The sequence below is a fragment of the Oncorhynchus gorbuscha genome, linkage group LG22 (genome assembly GCF_021184085.1).
Source record: "Oncorhynchus gorbuscha isolate QuinsamMale2020 ecotype Even-year linkage group LG22, OgorEven_v1.0, whole genome shotgun sequence".
Classification (NCBI taxonomy): domain Eukaryota; kingdom Metazoa; phylum Chordata; class Actinopteri; order Salmoniformes; family Salmonidae; genus Oncorhynchus; species Oncorhynchus gorbuscha.
In genome coordinates, this window is record NC_060194.1 from 32,471,397 (window position 1) to 32,488,353 (window position 16,957).

General features: G+C 42.4%; 1 protein-coding gene across 2 annotated transcripts; it reads right to left on the minus strand.

Annotated features, from left to right (window-relative positions):
• Positions 1-384: 384 nt before the first annotated feature.
• Positions 385-13,987, minus strand: zgc:66427 (uncharacterized protein LOC406256 homolog). 2 transcript variants are annotated; one of them, XM_046321639.1, is made up of 5 exons: positions 13,240-13,987; positions 11,079-11,174; positions 8,664-8,769; positions 2,673-2,772; positions 385-2,506 (listed from the first exon to the last, which is right to left on the minus strand). In XM_046321639.1, exons 1-4 carry the CDS (start codon positions 13,754-13,756, stop codon positions 2,715-2,717), a joined length of 777 nt encoding a protein of 258 aa, XP_046177595.1. In that variant the 5' UTR covers positions 13,757-13,987; the 3' UTR covers positions 385-2,506; positions 2,673-2,714. The 2 variants fall into 2 exon arrangements, with proteins under 2 accessions (XP_046177595.1, XP_046177596.1); XM_046321640.1 differs by having other exon boundaries at positions 385-2,521.
• Positions 13,988-16,957: the final 2,970 nt, after the last annotated feature.

The window sequence follows — 16,957 nt, forward strand, 5'->3', positions numbered from 1 at the left end:
GGAAAACCACAAAGTTTCTCCACTGTTCTTTTTCACAAATGTAGTCAGAAGGGAAGGTACTTTAATCGTTAAGAGGCATAACAACAGGAAATGCAATAATGTAATCTGGTGCTCGTAAAGGTTTGAGTAACCATCTTTGGTAAATCTAAAGAATGCAGCCAGTTAGGAATATACATAATTGTGAAACTGACCCCCAAATTTCACATGGCCGAGAAAAAAAAATGTAGGACAGTCATTTACAATTAATAACTTAACTGTAGAAATCAGTATATAAAAATGAGTGTCACACCATTACCTCTTTAGCAATGACCATTGCAGACATTCCACAAAACACTTATGAACACTACAGTACTCACATATGCAAACAAGGACAATGACAAAACATGGCTCACACAAGTATATTTATTACATACAAAATACATATAAAAATACATATAAAAACAACTTTGAGACATACAAAAGATTGGAGCTTAGAAACAGTATAATGAACAGACAAAGACCAAGCCATTTTGAATTGCAATACATATGTACACTTTAATAAATAAACAGATTGTTCTGTTATACCAGAGAAGGCAGATTGTCCATATCTTGGGATGCAGATATCACCATGGTGACCTTAAAAACATTATCATTGAATATATCAATTATCGTTCTTGGAGAAAAGCTATGCTGCCGAGTAATAACATATGTAAAAATGGAGGTATTGCACCACACAGCTAAAAGGGAAGAGTAGTAAAGTAAAGGAACATTTGGGGCTTCAGATATATTTTCACTGGCAACCCCCTCCGCTCCCTCCTCAAAAGTACACAACATCATTATTCATCATCACCACAAATATTGTAACATTTATGTCTAATGATCAATTTCTCTCTTTTTCACACACATCCCCTACCACTGTTTCATGTACAGACATGCATACATACTTTTGGCGGAATAGTTCTTTCTTATTTTTTGGGGACGAAAGAGTAAAATGCACCGGGCTGCCATCTAGGGGCAGGAAAGGTCGTAGCACTTCAGTTCAGAATGCAAGATGTGGGGCAAGAACTCGGGGATATCATCCAATAGGAATGCTGAACAGTGCTGATCCTCATGCTGGTAGCATCACTGTAGCATCACCACTGATCCCCAGAGTACACTACACCAGAGGAGCCTGGACAGACAAATCTCACCAGGCAAAGGCAACCAAAACACAGGCAAATGTATCTGCTTAGCACATTTAGTAGTAATAATAATAACTGGAATAATACAATGTCTATAAATCCTCTTATGAGGAAAGGGGGGTGGGGTAATATAAGAATCACCCCATCAGCTGTTCTTTGCTTCCAGCGACAGGAATCATGGGATAGGCAAGGCCTTATGGAGTAATCATGCCATTAAATACATCATCCCTCCCATTCAGACATGAATGCAGGGAGCCAGATGGCCAGACTAGCGCACATGGCCTGGTCCAACAATCCGGACAACACCCTTGAGAGGCAGGGGGACATGAAGACCCACAAACACCACCACATGCCTTCAGCACAACAGGCGAGGTGGGTCTCACAGAGGGAGGCCATGTCAAAGTAGCAGAATGTTTTTAATCACACAGATACTTTTAGGAACAAAGTATCACAATGATTAAAACTATCGCTTTCACCCAGGGCACTAAGCACACACACCTCTCATGTATACAGCCAGTGAGAGGACTGCAGTTTACTTCTGCGGTCCAGTCAGGCGGTGTCATCCCAACATTAGCTGGCCCCATTCGTCCACACCGCCATCGCACACACACACAAACAACCATATGGAAATATCAACAACCTGCTACCGCTGCAGTAAAGGACCTAATACAGTGGTGTCAGCACCAACCAAACAAACTGACCTAAACTGACCAAACTATCAATCAACTCACACCCACCATCCTTCTCCTGAAATGTGTCATGGTGACAACAGAAAAACACCTACAATCACAATAACAACCCCACCCACAAAATAAAGCCCTGCGCTCCAACATATGGCTTTTAAAAACAATACATTGCAATATTTACACATAATCAACTCATTTATTTTTTCCCGGAGCTGGGCTGTTTTTTTATGAACAGAAACATTTATCCACTGTAACGTGAATCTCTGCACAATATTGTTTTGCAGCATCAGGAAAGATAACATTACCTTTTCATATGGATAGTCCACATTAGGGTAAGAAGAATGCAGGGAGCACATAAACACATTTTCCTCTCCTTGAGTTACAAAGGTCTTTCAGGGTACTGCCAACCTGGTATGATATTATATCCCCTCCAGCAGTTTAGGCTATAGTTTCGGCTACATTGACAGAGGAGAGGTGCCATCTATTCCAGGGGTGATTATAGTGGTCTGCGTTGAGTTCAAATGGACTAAACCAGGTCCAAGATGGTAAAGTGGTCATTGGTCGAATCTTTGTGGGGTTGTGTTGTTATTAGGAGGCTTGCCGCTGGTATTAATCATTGTCGTAGTATATTTTCTGCAATTGTAGATACATTGCAGTCTCCTGTGGGGTAAAAATCTAAAGTACGTCAGAAACATTTGGAATGTGTAATCCTTCATATAAATCTCTTCATATTCAAGTACATAATCATGTCCACACTAACTTCTACCCAGTTGGGTAATGTGACATCATGAGAATGGAACAAATGTGGCTATGAACATGTACATACCTGAGTCAGGTGTGTCACTCAGCAGGACATGTGACCCATGAGTCAATCAAAAGGGTGTTCAGGACAGCAGGTCTTCACCTTCGCCCAGGAGTCAATACAGCTGGACAGAGAAACAAATGTCTATTTTCCCTTTTGATTATCACATATTCACTTATGTCAGGGACCATGCATAATATGTCTATTACAACAGAGTTTTAGATACATAACTAACTTCCATCTGTGGTCCCGGGGTTGGACTTAACTATGACCATGGTGCAGCTGACTCACTGTGAGACAGCCTGATTAGAAACACTTGTTGTGGTTAGGGGTGTGAACGTTTAAAGGAAATTGGGATCATTGGCATTTAAAAATCCCTAAGGCCTAGGGTAAGTTGAATAATATTTATAAAAACAAATAATATTTATAAAACCAGGGATGAAGAGGCAAACTTTAGGCTACTTTGGTGAATGTGAGATACAGATTACCAAGACATATGGAGTTCTTTCTGCCTGCCCCTCCTCTCTCTTCCTCATGCTGGCTCGCCTGCTTGTTCTCTTTGCTAATAATGCGAATGGGTGTTCAATTTGAGTTTTTTTGTGTGTAGAATATCATAGCCTGGCGCAACAATTTAAGGCACTGCATCGTAGTGCTTGAGGCATCACTGCAGACCTGGGTTCGATCTCAGGCTGTGTCACAGCTGGCTGTGACCGGGAGACCCATGAGGCGGCATACAATTGGCCCAGCATCTTCCGGGATAGGGGAGGGTTTGGCCAACCGGGATTTCCTTGCCCCATCGCACTCTAGCGACTCCTTGTGGCGGGCTGGGCTCCTGCAAGCTGACTTCGGTCGCCAGCTGGACGGTGTTTCCTCTGACACATTGGTCCGGCTGGCTTTCGGGTTAAGCGAGCAGTGCGTCAAGAAGCAACGCGGCTTGGCAGGGTCCTGTTTTCGGAGGACGCACGGCTCTCGACCTTCACATCTCCAGAGTCCATAAGGGAGTTGTAGCGATGGGACAAGACTAACTACCAATTGGATATCACGAAATTGGGGAGAAAAAGGGGTAAAAAGTACAAAATCAAATCAAATAAAACAATATGGTCCTAGCCTATTCATTGATAATAGGGCCTTGCTTTACAGAAGTTGCAAGACATGTGCAAGCCAAGAAATTGCGAGATACAGCTTTTGATTACCGATAGATAGGCCGAGTGAACGGTTCGGATAGTCTGTCTGGTAGCCGATCGGGCCCAAAAACCGTGCCCCTCCCCTCTCTATCCGTTCCTTCGCTAACTCGCTATGAAATATGGAAGTGTTTGTGTTCTAGAAAGTACAGGAACTAATCAGTCTCCTCTGTTCCAAAAATACAAAATCTTAGGAGTCAATTGTGTGACACTCAGAAATGGGAGTTGACACCGGGAGTCGACATGCAAGGAGTAGAGGAATCTATTATTTTGGAGTTGACTATCCACCACTACGTCATCGTCGTCAACAGTTGGAAAAATAGCAGAGAAAGGCACGCGATAGCAGCGAAGTCCTGTATGGCAATACTTTCAGAAGTTAAATGAGAAGGTGGTGAAATACAAACGTATAAGAATTGTAGTCCAGGTGCAATGCTTAACCATCTGAATGAGACGCACCATGAGACCCAAACTGTAGCGGGCAGGAGCTCAGGCCCCCAACAACAGACATAAGACAGCTTCACACAAAGGAAGAGTGATCAGGGATGAAGTAGCCATGACTGCAGTAAAAGGAGCTGCATTGCCCTCCAGAGGTCATATGCAGGATAATATTGTGCCTTTTGAATTCACATGCAATTTCATACATTTTTTCGTATCTTTTTAACAGAAAAAAATGGTATTTTAAACATAAAAAAATCTTTCCCCATTTGTCACAGGCCTAGTTGTGGTTACACGCCTAGAGGTTCACACCTCAAGAGACTTCCTGGTCTTAAAAAGGTGAATGACTTACAATAAGTTTAGGTCTTTCAGGGAAAAAAAGAATGAGGTTATTAGACGCTCATTGTTTGCTGCTAGCACAAGAGTTCTTCAGTGGAGCTTTTAGTGATATACTTTTGGTCATTTAGTGTTTATTTTCTATATCAACTTTATTTAACCAGGTAGGCCAGTTGAGAACAAGTTCTCATTTACAACTGCGACCTGGCCAAGATAAAGCAAAACAGTGTGACAAAAAACACCAACACAGACGTACACATGGGATAAACAAAAGTACAGTCAACAACAATAGAAAAATATATATACAGTGTGAAAATGGGAGTAAGGAGGTAAGGCCTAGGTAATAAATAGGCCATAGTAGCGAAGTAATTACAATTTAGCAAATTAACACTGGAGTGATAGATGTGCAGATGATGATGTACAAGTAGAAATACTGGTGTGCAAAAGAGCAAAAAAAGACATTAAAAACAATATGGAGATGAGATAGATAGTTGGATGGGCTATTTACAGACGGGCTGTGTACAGATGCAGCGATCGGTGAGCTGCTCAGATAGCTGAAGCTTAAAGTTAGTGAGGGAGATATATGTCTCCAACTTCAGCGATTTTTGCAATTTGTTCCAGTCATTGGCAGCAGAGAACTGGAAGGAAAGGTGGCCAAAGTAGGTGTTGGCTTTGGGGATGACCAGTGTGATATACCTGCTGGAGCGTGTGCTACGGCTGGGTGTTGTTATGATGACCAGTGAACTGAGAAAAGGCGGACCTTTACCTAGCAAAGACTTAGATGACCTGGAGCCAGTGGGTCTGTCGACGAATATGTAGCGAGGGCCAACCGACGAGAGCATACAGGTCAGTGGTGGGTGGTATATGGGGCTTTGGTGTAAAAACAGATGGCACTGTGATAGACTGCATCCAAGAGTAGAGTGTTGGAGGCTATTTTGTAAATGACATCGACGAAGTCAGGGATCGGTAAGATAGTCAGTTTTACGAGGGATGTTTGGCATCGTGAGTGAAGGAGGCTTTGTTGTGAAATAGGAAGCCGATTCTAGATTTAATTTTGGATTGAAGATGCTTAATATGAGTCTGGAAGGAGAGTTTACAGTCTAGCCTGACACCTAGGTATTTGTAGTTGTCCACATATTCTAAGTCAGAACCGTCCAGAGTAGTGATGTTAATCGGGTGGGCGGGTGCGGGCAGCGATCGGTTGAAGAGCATGCATTTAGTTTAACTAGTGTTTAAGAGCAGTTGGAGACCACGGAAGGAGTGTTGTAAGGCGTTGAAGCTCGTTTGGAGGTTTGTTAACACAGTGTCCAAAAAAGGACCAGATGTATACAGAATGGTGTCATCTGCGTAGAGGTGGATCAAGGAATCACCCGTAGCAAAAGAGCGACATCATTGATATATACAGAGAAAAGAGTCGGCCCGAGAATTGAACCCCGTGGTACCCCTATAGAGACTGCCAGAGGTCCGGACAACAGGCCCTCCGATTTGACACACGGAACTCTATCCGAGAAGTAGTTGGTGAACCAGGCGAGGCAGTCATTTGAGAAACCAGGGCTGTTGAGTCTGCCAATAAGAATATGGTGATTGACAGAGTCGAAAGCCTTGGCCAGGTCGATGAAGACGGCTGCACAGTACCGTCTCTTATCGATGGCGGTTATTATATCGTTCAGTACCGTCAGCGTGGCTGAGGTGCACCAGTGACCAGCTCAGAAACCGGATTGCACAAGTTTGTACAAGTTCAGGTTTTGCAGCTCTTTCAGAACATCTGCTATCTGGATTTGGGTAAAGGAGAAGCTGGGGAGGCTTGGGTAAGTAGCTGCAGGTGGGTGCGGAGCTGATGGTAGCCAGGAGGAAAGCTTGGCCAGCCGTAGAGAAATTCTCATTGATATTCTTGACTATCGTGGATTTATCGGTGGTGACAGTGTTTCCTAGCCTCAGTGCAGTGGGCAGCTAGGAGGAGGTGCTCTTATTCTCCATTGACTTTACACTGTACCAGATCTTTTGGGAGTTAGAGCTGCAGGATGTAAATTTCTGTTTGAAAAAGCTAGCCTTTGCTTTCCTAACAGACTGTTGTATTGGTTCCTGACTTCTCTAAAAAGTTGCATATCGAGGGGACTATTCGATGCTCGTGCAGTACGCCAAAGGATGTTTCTGTGCTGGTCGAGGGCAGTCAGGTCTGGAGTGAACCAAGGGCTATATCTTTTCTTAGTTCAATTTTTTTTGAAAGGGGCATGCTTATTGAAGATGGCGAGGAAATTACTTTTAAAGAACATATGGACGGACAACTGCTCGTCAAAAATCTGGGGCAGGAAGTGTTCTCCTGGAATCTGCCAAACCCAGATTCATCCTTCAGAATGCTAGATGGTGAAGCGTGATTCATCACATCAGAGAACGCATTTCCACTGCTCCAGAGTCCAATGGTGGCGAACATTACACCTCTCCAGGCGAAGATTGGCATTGTGCATGGTGATCTTAGGCTTGTGTGTAGCTGCTCAGACATGGAAACCAATTTCATGAAGCTCTCTACAAACAGTTATTGTGCTGACGTTGCTTTCAGAGGCAGTTCGGAACTCGGTAGTGAGTGTTGCAACTGAGGACAGACGATTTTTACACACTATGCACTTCGGCATTTGTCGGCCCTGTTCACAGCTGTGCCTTTGTTGCTCCTACATGTTTCCACTTCACAATAACAGCACTTAAAGTTAACTGGAGCAGCTCTAGCACGGAAGAAATTTGACAAACTGACTTGTTGGAAAGGTGGTATCCTATGACGGTGCCACGTTGAAAGTCACTGAGTTCTTCAGTAAGGCCATTCTATTGCCAATTCACGAGTCATGACCGCAGTCAAATTCCAAGTGACCGCTGAGTAACAATAACTAGGCTACTCCAAAACTATTCTCTGTAAATAATGATGCTGATGGTCGTTAGTAGCCAACCAAACTTGTTAATGGCCCTCAAGTCACAAATGGCCTGGTACTCAGCACTCCATTGTCCCTGTAATCACTTGACATCAATGCAAATACAATTGAAAATCAATTCAACCACTTCATGATTGAATATCACCTGTCACGCAGCGAGAGCCAGCTCCTCAGCTTTTTGATGTGTGTAATAAAATAGTGCATGCATTTTTTTGCGACTTTTTCACATCATCAAAATTCACGTCATGCAGCCCATATATGTTTGATTTTTCAAAAACATTCTAAAGTTTGGATTACAACTAAAGTTGCAAAATAACTCTATATTAAGCATATAGGACATGTTAAAAAGTATCACTTTTTATAACCGCTCAATACAGAGCACACACACTGCAATTGATTGCGGAAAATATACTTTCTATTTCATGCAGCTATGTTCAATTGTATTATTTTAAATTGTATTCTTTCTACTATAAAAATAATATAATATGAAATAATGGCATGGGAATTATAAGCAAATCATGTCTTCTAAATTAACTGCCAGATCAGTAATCATGTTCTTCTGAAATACATTTTCTTCATACCATAGGTTCTTAAGACCTACCTAAAATAAATCATGGATTTAATTTGATGGTGTGTATTAAATGGATTTATTAAACTTTTAAAAAATGTAGATGTTCCAAGGGTCTGCATCAGTGGCTTAATGCGTGTAAGCCCATAGATGCTTTAAAGTGTTTGTTAATTAACCGTCAATTACCACGAGACCGGCGGTGATTTGCATGACAGTTACCAGCTCACAAATTGTCATAACTGCTACAGTCCTAAATGAGATTTCAAAAGAATACAACTCATGATTGTATCACATGCTTCCCATGCATCACAGTTGCATAATTGCTTCCTGGTAGATGGAATAGAAAAGTATCAATGAATTATCAGATCTGTGCTCTTGTGTGTGAGAAATGTCACCCCTTTCCCTACTGGGCAAAGTGTATGCCTGCATCCCAAAATGGCACACTATTCCCTATATAGTGAAATACTTTCGACCAGAGCCCTATGGGGGGCCCTGGTCAAAATAAGTGCACTATATAGGGACTAGGGTTCCATTTGAGACAGATATATTGTGTGTATTAAATCCTCAGTGTAATTACCTCTTGTGGTAGACACAAAGGCAGGCCAGCCGGGCGATGGTCTCTCCCTGCTGCAGCTCGTCCAGACAGATGGAACACTCACCGCTGTCCTTACTCAGCACGTCCACTGAGACCACCACACACATCACAGAAATGACAGTTTGACAAAGCACATCCGCTGAGACCAGTTTGTGTAATAGACTGTAATAACACCATAATAACACCACTCATGACCCAACGTGAGTATTACATTTACCATGCAATGTCAACCCTTTCTCTGGGTGAATGTAAAGACATTAGGGCTGGGAATTGCCAGGGACCCCACGATACAATATTATCACGATACTTAGTTGCCGATACTAGGGTTGAATGGCAGGAACCCGGTTACCGGGATTTACCGTCCAAAAATACTCCCTTTTCCCAAGATAAATAACTGCAAGAAACCAGTAAATTATAATGAATAATTTATATGAACACCATGACATGAAATGGAACTGTTAAATGATATGCAATATCTAAATCTGGTTTCTCTACGGCCTCTGCATGTTGAATCAACGCTCAGGGTGGGGACATACAGCCCATCTCAGTATGGAGCGCAGTTCACAATGCATGTAGACCTACAGTATCATCTCATGAAAAAAAATGGCATCAATATCTGCAGTAATATAGAGACCGAATGCGTGTCTAATTTACATATCTCCATCTGAATTTCAGGGGTCACCTTGTTTTGAACTGTAAGATAATACTTTTTTTTGCAGCTGCAGAGTTTTACGATATCACTCGAATATCGTTGCTTTAAATAAGTGCACGTGGGAGTACTCTCACAGTCTTTCTTTCTCTCGCTCTCTCTACATCAACTCCTTTCAAATTGCTTCCAAAATACATAATTCTGTTCTAGATTGATATACATGTCCTAGCCTCTCTCTTTCAGGCAATATATTCAATGCAGTATTAGCTTATATTTAGCAAATTAATGATGGATTATGCAAAATATGCTTCGTACATATAGCCTCTGTCTCTTGAGCAAAACACAAGCACCTGTGCTCCACTGACCGCTCTCCTTAAAAAACACTCCGTAGCTCTTGGGAGTCCCAGGCAGGAAAAACTAGACCAGAATAGCTTGCTGGACATAATTACTTTTAGCATTTCTTATACCAATAGACAATTTGAAGAGAGACGCAAACTATTTTTTTGCTGAATGTTAAATACTGCAGCCAATAGAACTCATGGGTACACGAGATGGTGGTAAGCTATAGCAGTTATTTATTCAGACCCATAACCATTCAATCTTCATGAAGAGAAATGAATGCCTTCTGCATCTAATTGTAGTCTTATATTATTCAAGGATGTCCTTAGAATGATTAAGATAAGGACAACAAAATGTATTTAATTTAACTGTTGAACGCGAGGAAAGAATGAAGCAACAATAGAGAAAATGGTAGGCTAATAACATTAGGTCTAAATATTATAAAAAGTATAAATGCGTCAGCCTACTAATTATACAAATAGGCCCTATTATATTTCAAAATTAAAATCAAATTCGCCAACCTATACTTTGTAGGCCGCATGTGCTGCACCAGAATCGCATGTTTTCTTCTGCTTTATCATGGTTTGAACAATGTGCACAATTCCAGTCCATATAATACAGTACAGTAATACAGTTCACACTCAAAAAGATGAGCCTACAGGAGTTAGTTTAATTTATTTACCCAAGAGCACATATAGCTAGCTACATCTATGGGCTTTTATGTTTTAATGTCGTGCGTAATGTGCAGTAGCCTATATCATATATGTATTGCATAACGGCACAATCATTTGGGCTTGGGCTCATTAAATGTCATAAATGTATGGCTCGTAAAATGTATTTAATATATGTCTCATCAGGCTCAGCTAGCATCAGGTTTGAATGTTCATGCTGATCAAATCTCTAATCAAATCCAGACATTTATATGCCTCTTTGAATGACACTTACGGCTTTGGCGGGAAATACTGGGTTATCCCGTATTTCTCGTGATGGAACATTTGTAAAAAACCTGGAAAATATTTAACTCTAGCTGATACGATATGTATTGCAATTCTCCCGTTTCTATATGTATTGCGAGTCGATACTGCGATTTTATTTGATGTTCCAAACATATTAGGGTAGCTTAGCGGTTAAGAGAGTTGGGCCAGTGACTGAAAGGTCGCTGGTTTAATCCCTGAGCTGGCAAGGTGGAAATATCTGCTGTTCTGCATGGCAGTTACCCCCAACAACAACTTTTCCTCGGGCGCAGATGGCTTGGACGTCGATTAAGGCAGCCCCCCGCAACTCTCCGATTCTGGGGGGGTTGGGTTCAATGTGTAAAACACATTCCAGTTGATTGCATTCAGTTGTACTGACTAGGTATCCCCCTTCTTTTATTACTCACTATATATTTGCTGAAGAGAGATACTTACTGTTGTAAGGGAGAGGGGGAGATGTGAGACAGCTCAACAGGTGATCCTCAATTCTGCCACCCGAGAAAGGCTTGGAGCAGAACGGACAGCGGATATCTGGGGAGGAGACGACAACATGCTCATGTTTAACAACAACACATTAGAAAAACAAAAGAGGGGAGTTGATCAAATCAACTAGTCAACTAATGAAATCAACTTGTCCATCCTGCATGCCATTGGTCTTCAGTAGATGTTGACATTTGCGTGATCAGCGTGTCATGACGAATGATTCAGGTCAACTGACCCGTGATTAGTTTTCTAGTCATCATCATTCTAACAGACCAGGCAATCACGCATAAGAAGAGTCCAGCCTCGGGGATGGGACGACGTGGGGGAGAGCGTTCCCAGTTGGCCTACATTCCTCTCTGGCACTCCTGTCAGCCATGCCCAAGTGAGGACTTTGACCCATTTCCTAGACTTGCTCTGAGCTGTGTTTGTGTGTTAAGGCGCATGGGAAAATAAATCCAACGTTGTGTTTGGGCAGGGGTCTCACTCATATGCAACCACATCAGTTCATCTGTCTAATGAATAACATAGGTCTACACTGAGAATCTCTCTCAGTCTGGGACGGGTCATATTGGAAACGTCCCTAGCTACCGTAAGTCAATGGATTTTGTTGAGAGTGATGCATGGGCTATTGTTAGAGAGCTCATTGATGAATCTCGAATGAATTCATGGGTGTGCTATATTCTGAAATTGTCAAAGCAGTCAGTTTGTAGTACTACTGTATTAGCTAGCTAATCTATTAACAGCAGCCTGATTGTTACAACTTAAAACAATGGGTTCTGGTGTAATAAGTCAAGTTGCTTGTAAGCACGAGAGAAGATCATACCTCCAAGAATGCAGGTTCAGTAGTAAGCCTGGACAATTTGTGTCACCATAAAACTGATTGTTGAGCCCTAGCCTAATAGAGAATGGAGTATTTTTGTTGGCACTAACTTCATCATGGCTCTTTGGCCAAAGCATATAGGGAAATTAAATGGGGGTTTGAGGGTTTTTGGATAAACACAGAAAGAAAGTTAAATACAGGCCTAGATCTTATACATTTTGTTCTATGAGATTTTGTTCAATCAGCTAACGGCACTTTTGTGAATTCTGAAGCATTTATGTAATCAAAACAAGCACATAAAGGTTTCATAATGGTCATGTTAACTGACTGATATTATCTCATAGAACAAAATGTACAAGACCTCCTAGCCTGTGTTAACCTCAGACCTTATTTTAGGTGTTTATCTAATCAAATCCAGCTTTATTTATACAGCACATTTCGGACATAGAATGCAACGCAATGTTTTACAGGAAAAATATATATAACAAAACAATGAAAATAAAAGCTGAAATGTATACTACACAACATAAAAAACTAAATGACACAAACTGAACAGCTAAAAAGCACATTCAGGACAATCCAAGCAAAAAATGTGTTTTAAGATCTCTTTTAAATATGTCCACAGTTTCAGCCACCCTGACTGGCAGGTTATTCCAGAGGCTGGAGGCATAATAAGGCGTAAAAAGCTATTTTGATCACAATCCTAACGTGTGATTCAGAATTGAGTTCAGAATCTAAAATAACACCTAGGTTTTTTACCTGGTGTTGTATCTTTATTGCCTGTGAATTAAAATGTGTGGCTAGATTCCCTCTCGGGGCTTTGGCTCCAACAATAAGTACCTCACTCCTGTCTTGATTTGGCTGGAGGAAGTTGTGAGCCACCCAGGTATTTAAATCACTAATAGTCTAATTGATTTATGAAGCTAAAATCATCTGTGACACAGGAATGTAAAGTTTTATAACGTCTGCATAGCAGTGAAAATCAATGCTGTGCTTTCTGATAATGCTGCCAAGGGGTAACATATATAAACTGAACAGTACACCAGACCCAAAATCCCCAACCCCCATTTATTTCCCCTACGGGGATGGCTGGACGAACCAGATATAACTAATTTCAAGTTTTTTGGACCACAAGCTGGCAAGCTCTATATCAATGGGGCATTTCACTGTGTTTTTGTTCACACTGTGTGTGTAATAATGTATGGTTGTCAAATCTGCGAGAGAAAATAGGAACAGCAACTTAAACAATACACACACAAAAAACACAAAATGGGTGGTCTCGTATAAACTTACTGCCATGTCGGTTGTTGACACGGTAGAGGCCAATCCAAGCCTCCGACACTGGGCGCTGATGGATGCCTCTCATCCGTGCGGATCTTGCGCTGACGTTGCGCCCAGAAGAGTGTCGATTACCGGGTAAACGTTCAGAGAAAGTGCGGTGAGGCACTTGGCCTGTCTCCTCTCCAGGCAGATGTTCCCCGTTTACAGCACCCGCAGGACTGCTATTGCAGTCTTCCTCGCGTTTGCATTCGCTGTTGTCTTCTGCTGGTGATGATGGGCTGATGGACGGGTGGCTCTTGTGGTCGACGGGGCTTCCACCGGTGCTCGCCTGTTGCCCCATGTCCGAATCGCTGCCCTCCTCCGATCGGCTATGGTTGGTCTCTGAATCGTCAAAACTCCCCAAAAAGTCTACCATAATACTGGTGGGCCTATTGCACCGGGGTCGTCGATAGGAATCCCGGGTGATGCCATCTTTCCCGAAAGTCGAAGGCACTGGGTCCTCTTGTAAACGACTAGCTCTTGTCCCCATCTCTTTCGTTGAGAGCAGTTAGCTAGCCAGCTAACTCACCTATCTAACGTTAGGTAAACTAGCCTTCTCACTACCTTTACGGACCACAAAACAGGAGATTTTAGATGGTGTTATTCTCGAAATGTGTATTTAAAATTCTTCCCATGATCTCTTAAATGATATTTGTTCTATAAATAGAGTATTGTCTACCGGTTAATATCCCTCGTCTGTCTATGCGGCAGCTGGCAGCAGCGGAAGTGAATTCAGTTTCTTCTTCGGTATCATGGCGTTTTCACATTTTGTTTGTGCATGCCGCCACCTACTGTGCGGAAGTGTGTGTTCAATCACGTTGCATTTTGTGAACACATAAAAAGGGTGAAAATAAAAAATTGCACCACCAACTAACCCTACATCTACATACCACAATTTAATTAAAATAAAAATCCCCACCCTATTCCACTACTTTGACCCTTACTGATCCTACGCCATGCCAACGGCATGAGAGGATGGCACTCTTTAGTTCAACACACCTTGCAACTCTTCTGCCGTAAAACCTTGTGCACCCAAGTACATCGCTGCAGCTGCTACCACATCTATTTTTTGTGATTTGCGTTCCATTTCTGCGGTACAGTTGATAACCATGGCAATGAATGCTAAGAAGCCAACGTTACTGAAGCATAAATTCTATCACTCTGTATTGGCTTAGGCCTACTACTCACCCTTGACCCATCATCATCTACTCTCTCCACTGCCTCAGCAAACAACATCTGTTCTACTCTGACCCTGACAACCTAAACCCGTCTCTCTCGCACTGGTCACTTCTGATCCCCAGCTACATGGTCACCTCCACAATTGACCGTTTTTTCCACCGATACTACACATTTGTCCCATGCACCCCTACATACTTCTCACATCTCGGAATCTCCCTCCTACACACTGCTGTAACATGACCCTCAGCTTGGCATCTGAAACGCCTTAGTGGGTTCAGCACCAAAGCTCTCACTGGATAACTGACATATCCTAACAGGAATATATCAGGTAAAGACTCTGCTTCAAAACTCGAAAGGACAGTGTCTTCTCAGTTTCACCACACTCGCCACCGGGTCTAAGTTGCACCAAACGTCCAGTATCACAACAGAGACAGCAGAATATGGTTTGTACTTGGCGCCATTTTTCCTCAACACACATCTTCCCTCTGCACTCGGCTCTTCTCCTTCTTCCTCGCTGTCCATAACCACGTCTATCAGTTCACCACGCTCATGCCGCATCTTCATTCGCTATACTGCTTGCAGAACAAATACTGATGGCCTTTCTCCAATACCCACCTTCTGTTCCTTAGCCCAATTTACTAGTATATCTATCTCTGGCCTCTCCATGCTCCTAAACGTGCCACAGTCATCAAAACCTATAAATCTCTACTGAATAAAAATATAAACACAACATGTAAAGTGTTGGTCCCATGTTTCATGAGCTGAAATAAAAGATCCCAGAAATGTTGCATATGCACAAACAGCATGACCAACCGCAGACCATTTCTAACCACGCTAGCCCAGGACCTCCACATCTAGCTTCTTAATCTGTGGGATATTGTGAGACCAGCCACCTGGACAGCTGATGAAACGGTAGGTTTGCACAACCAAAGAATTTCTGCACAAACTGTCAGAAACCGTCTCAGGGCAGCTCATCTGCGTGCTCGTTTACCTCACCAGGGTCTTGACCTGACTGAGGTTCTGTCACGCCCTGACCTTAGAGAGCCGTTTTATTTCTCTATTTGATTAGGTCAGGGTGTGATTTGGGGTGGGCATTCTGTGTTGTCTATTTCTTTGTTTTTGTCCGAGTATGGTTCCCACTCAGAGGCAGCTGTCTATTGTTGTCTCTGATTGGGGATCATACTTAGGCAGCCCTTTTGCCTACTTTCTGTTGTGGGATCTTGTTTTTGTTAGTTGCTGGTTTAGCGCTACATTACTTTACGCAACGTTTATCTTTCTTGTTTTGTTGGGTTGTTCATTTAATAACTTCAAAATGTAACCCTACCACGCTGCACCTTGGTCTCATTACGACGACAGCCGTAACAGGTTCGGCATCGTAACCGACTTCAGTGGGCAAATGCTCTCCTTCGATGGCCACTGGCACGTTAGAGATGTGTGCTCTTCATGGATGTTTCAACTGTACCGGGCAGATGATGTCATCTGGGCAAGTTTGCTGATGTTAACGTTGTGAACAGCGTGCCCCATGGTAGCGGTGGGGTTATGGTATGGGCAGGCATAAGTTACGGACAACGAAAACAATTGCATTTTATCATTGTCAATTTTAATGCAGAGATACCGCGACGAGATCCTGAGGCCCATTGTCATGCCATTCATTCGCCATCACCTCATGTTTCAGCATGATAATGCACAGCCCCATGTCGCAAGGATCTGTACACAATTCCTGGAAGCTGAGAATTTCCCATTTCTTCCATGGCCTGCATACTCACCAGACATGTCACCCATTGAGCATGTTAGGGATGCTCTGGATCAACATGTGTGACAGTGTGTTCCAGTTCCCGCCAATATCCAGCAACAGCCATTGAAGAGGAGTGGGACAACATTCCACAGGCCACAATCAACAGCCTGATCAACTCTATGCAAAGGAGATGTGTTGCACTGCATGAGTCAAATGGTGGTCACACCATACTGACTGGTTTTATGATCCATGCCCCTACCTTTTTTTTTAAGTATCTGTGACCAACAGATGCATATATGTATTCCCAGTCATGTGAAATCCATAGATTAGTGCCTAATGTATTTATTTAAATGAGCTGATTTCCTTGTATGAACTGTAACTCAGTCAAATCTTTGAAATTGTTGTATGTTGCGTTTCTATTTTTGTTCAGTGTAATAACAATCTCTTCCTTTCCCTCCCATATTGCAGGCACTGAAATAGAACGTGTTCCACTGTAGCGTCCATCTCCCCCTGACATTGATCACACTTCCCAGTCGGATGTTTTTCTGCCAATTTCAATGTACTGTTTAGCCTTGTGTGGACTTCAGTTTCATTTGTGCTTCTAGAATACACCATTAGAATCATTTCAAGCACACCCTTCATTCTTCCCTACCTTTAATTATCACTGGTCTGATGACGGGACAGTAAATGTTATACTCTCTCCCCCTCTTTTTCTCTTCACATCCCTCTCATCTCATGCCCCCTCTCTAAATCTCTCTCTCTCTCTAAATCTGTAAT

What these genes read in the sequence shown, in the direction of transcription:
- zgc:66427 (XM_046321639.1), bottom strand. Translation starts at nt 13,756, where the DNA reads ATGGGGACAAGAGCTAGTCGTTTACAAGAGGACCCAGTGCCTTCGACT. An exon ending in TGTCAACAACCGACATGGCA is followed by an intron (nt 11,175 to 13,239) that starts GTAAGTTTATAC and finishes TCTCCTCCCCAG; the next exon opens with ATATCCGCTGTCCGTTCTGC. An exon ending in TCCCCCTCTCCCTTACAACA is followed by an intron (nt 8,770 to 11,078) that starts GTAAGTATCTCT and finishes TGGTGGTCTCAG; the next exon opens with TGGACGTGCTGAGTAAGGAC.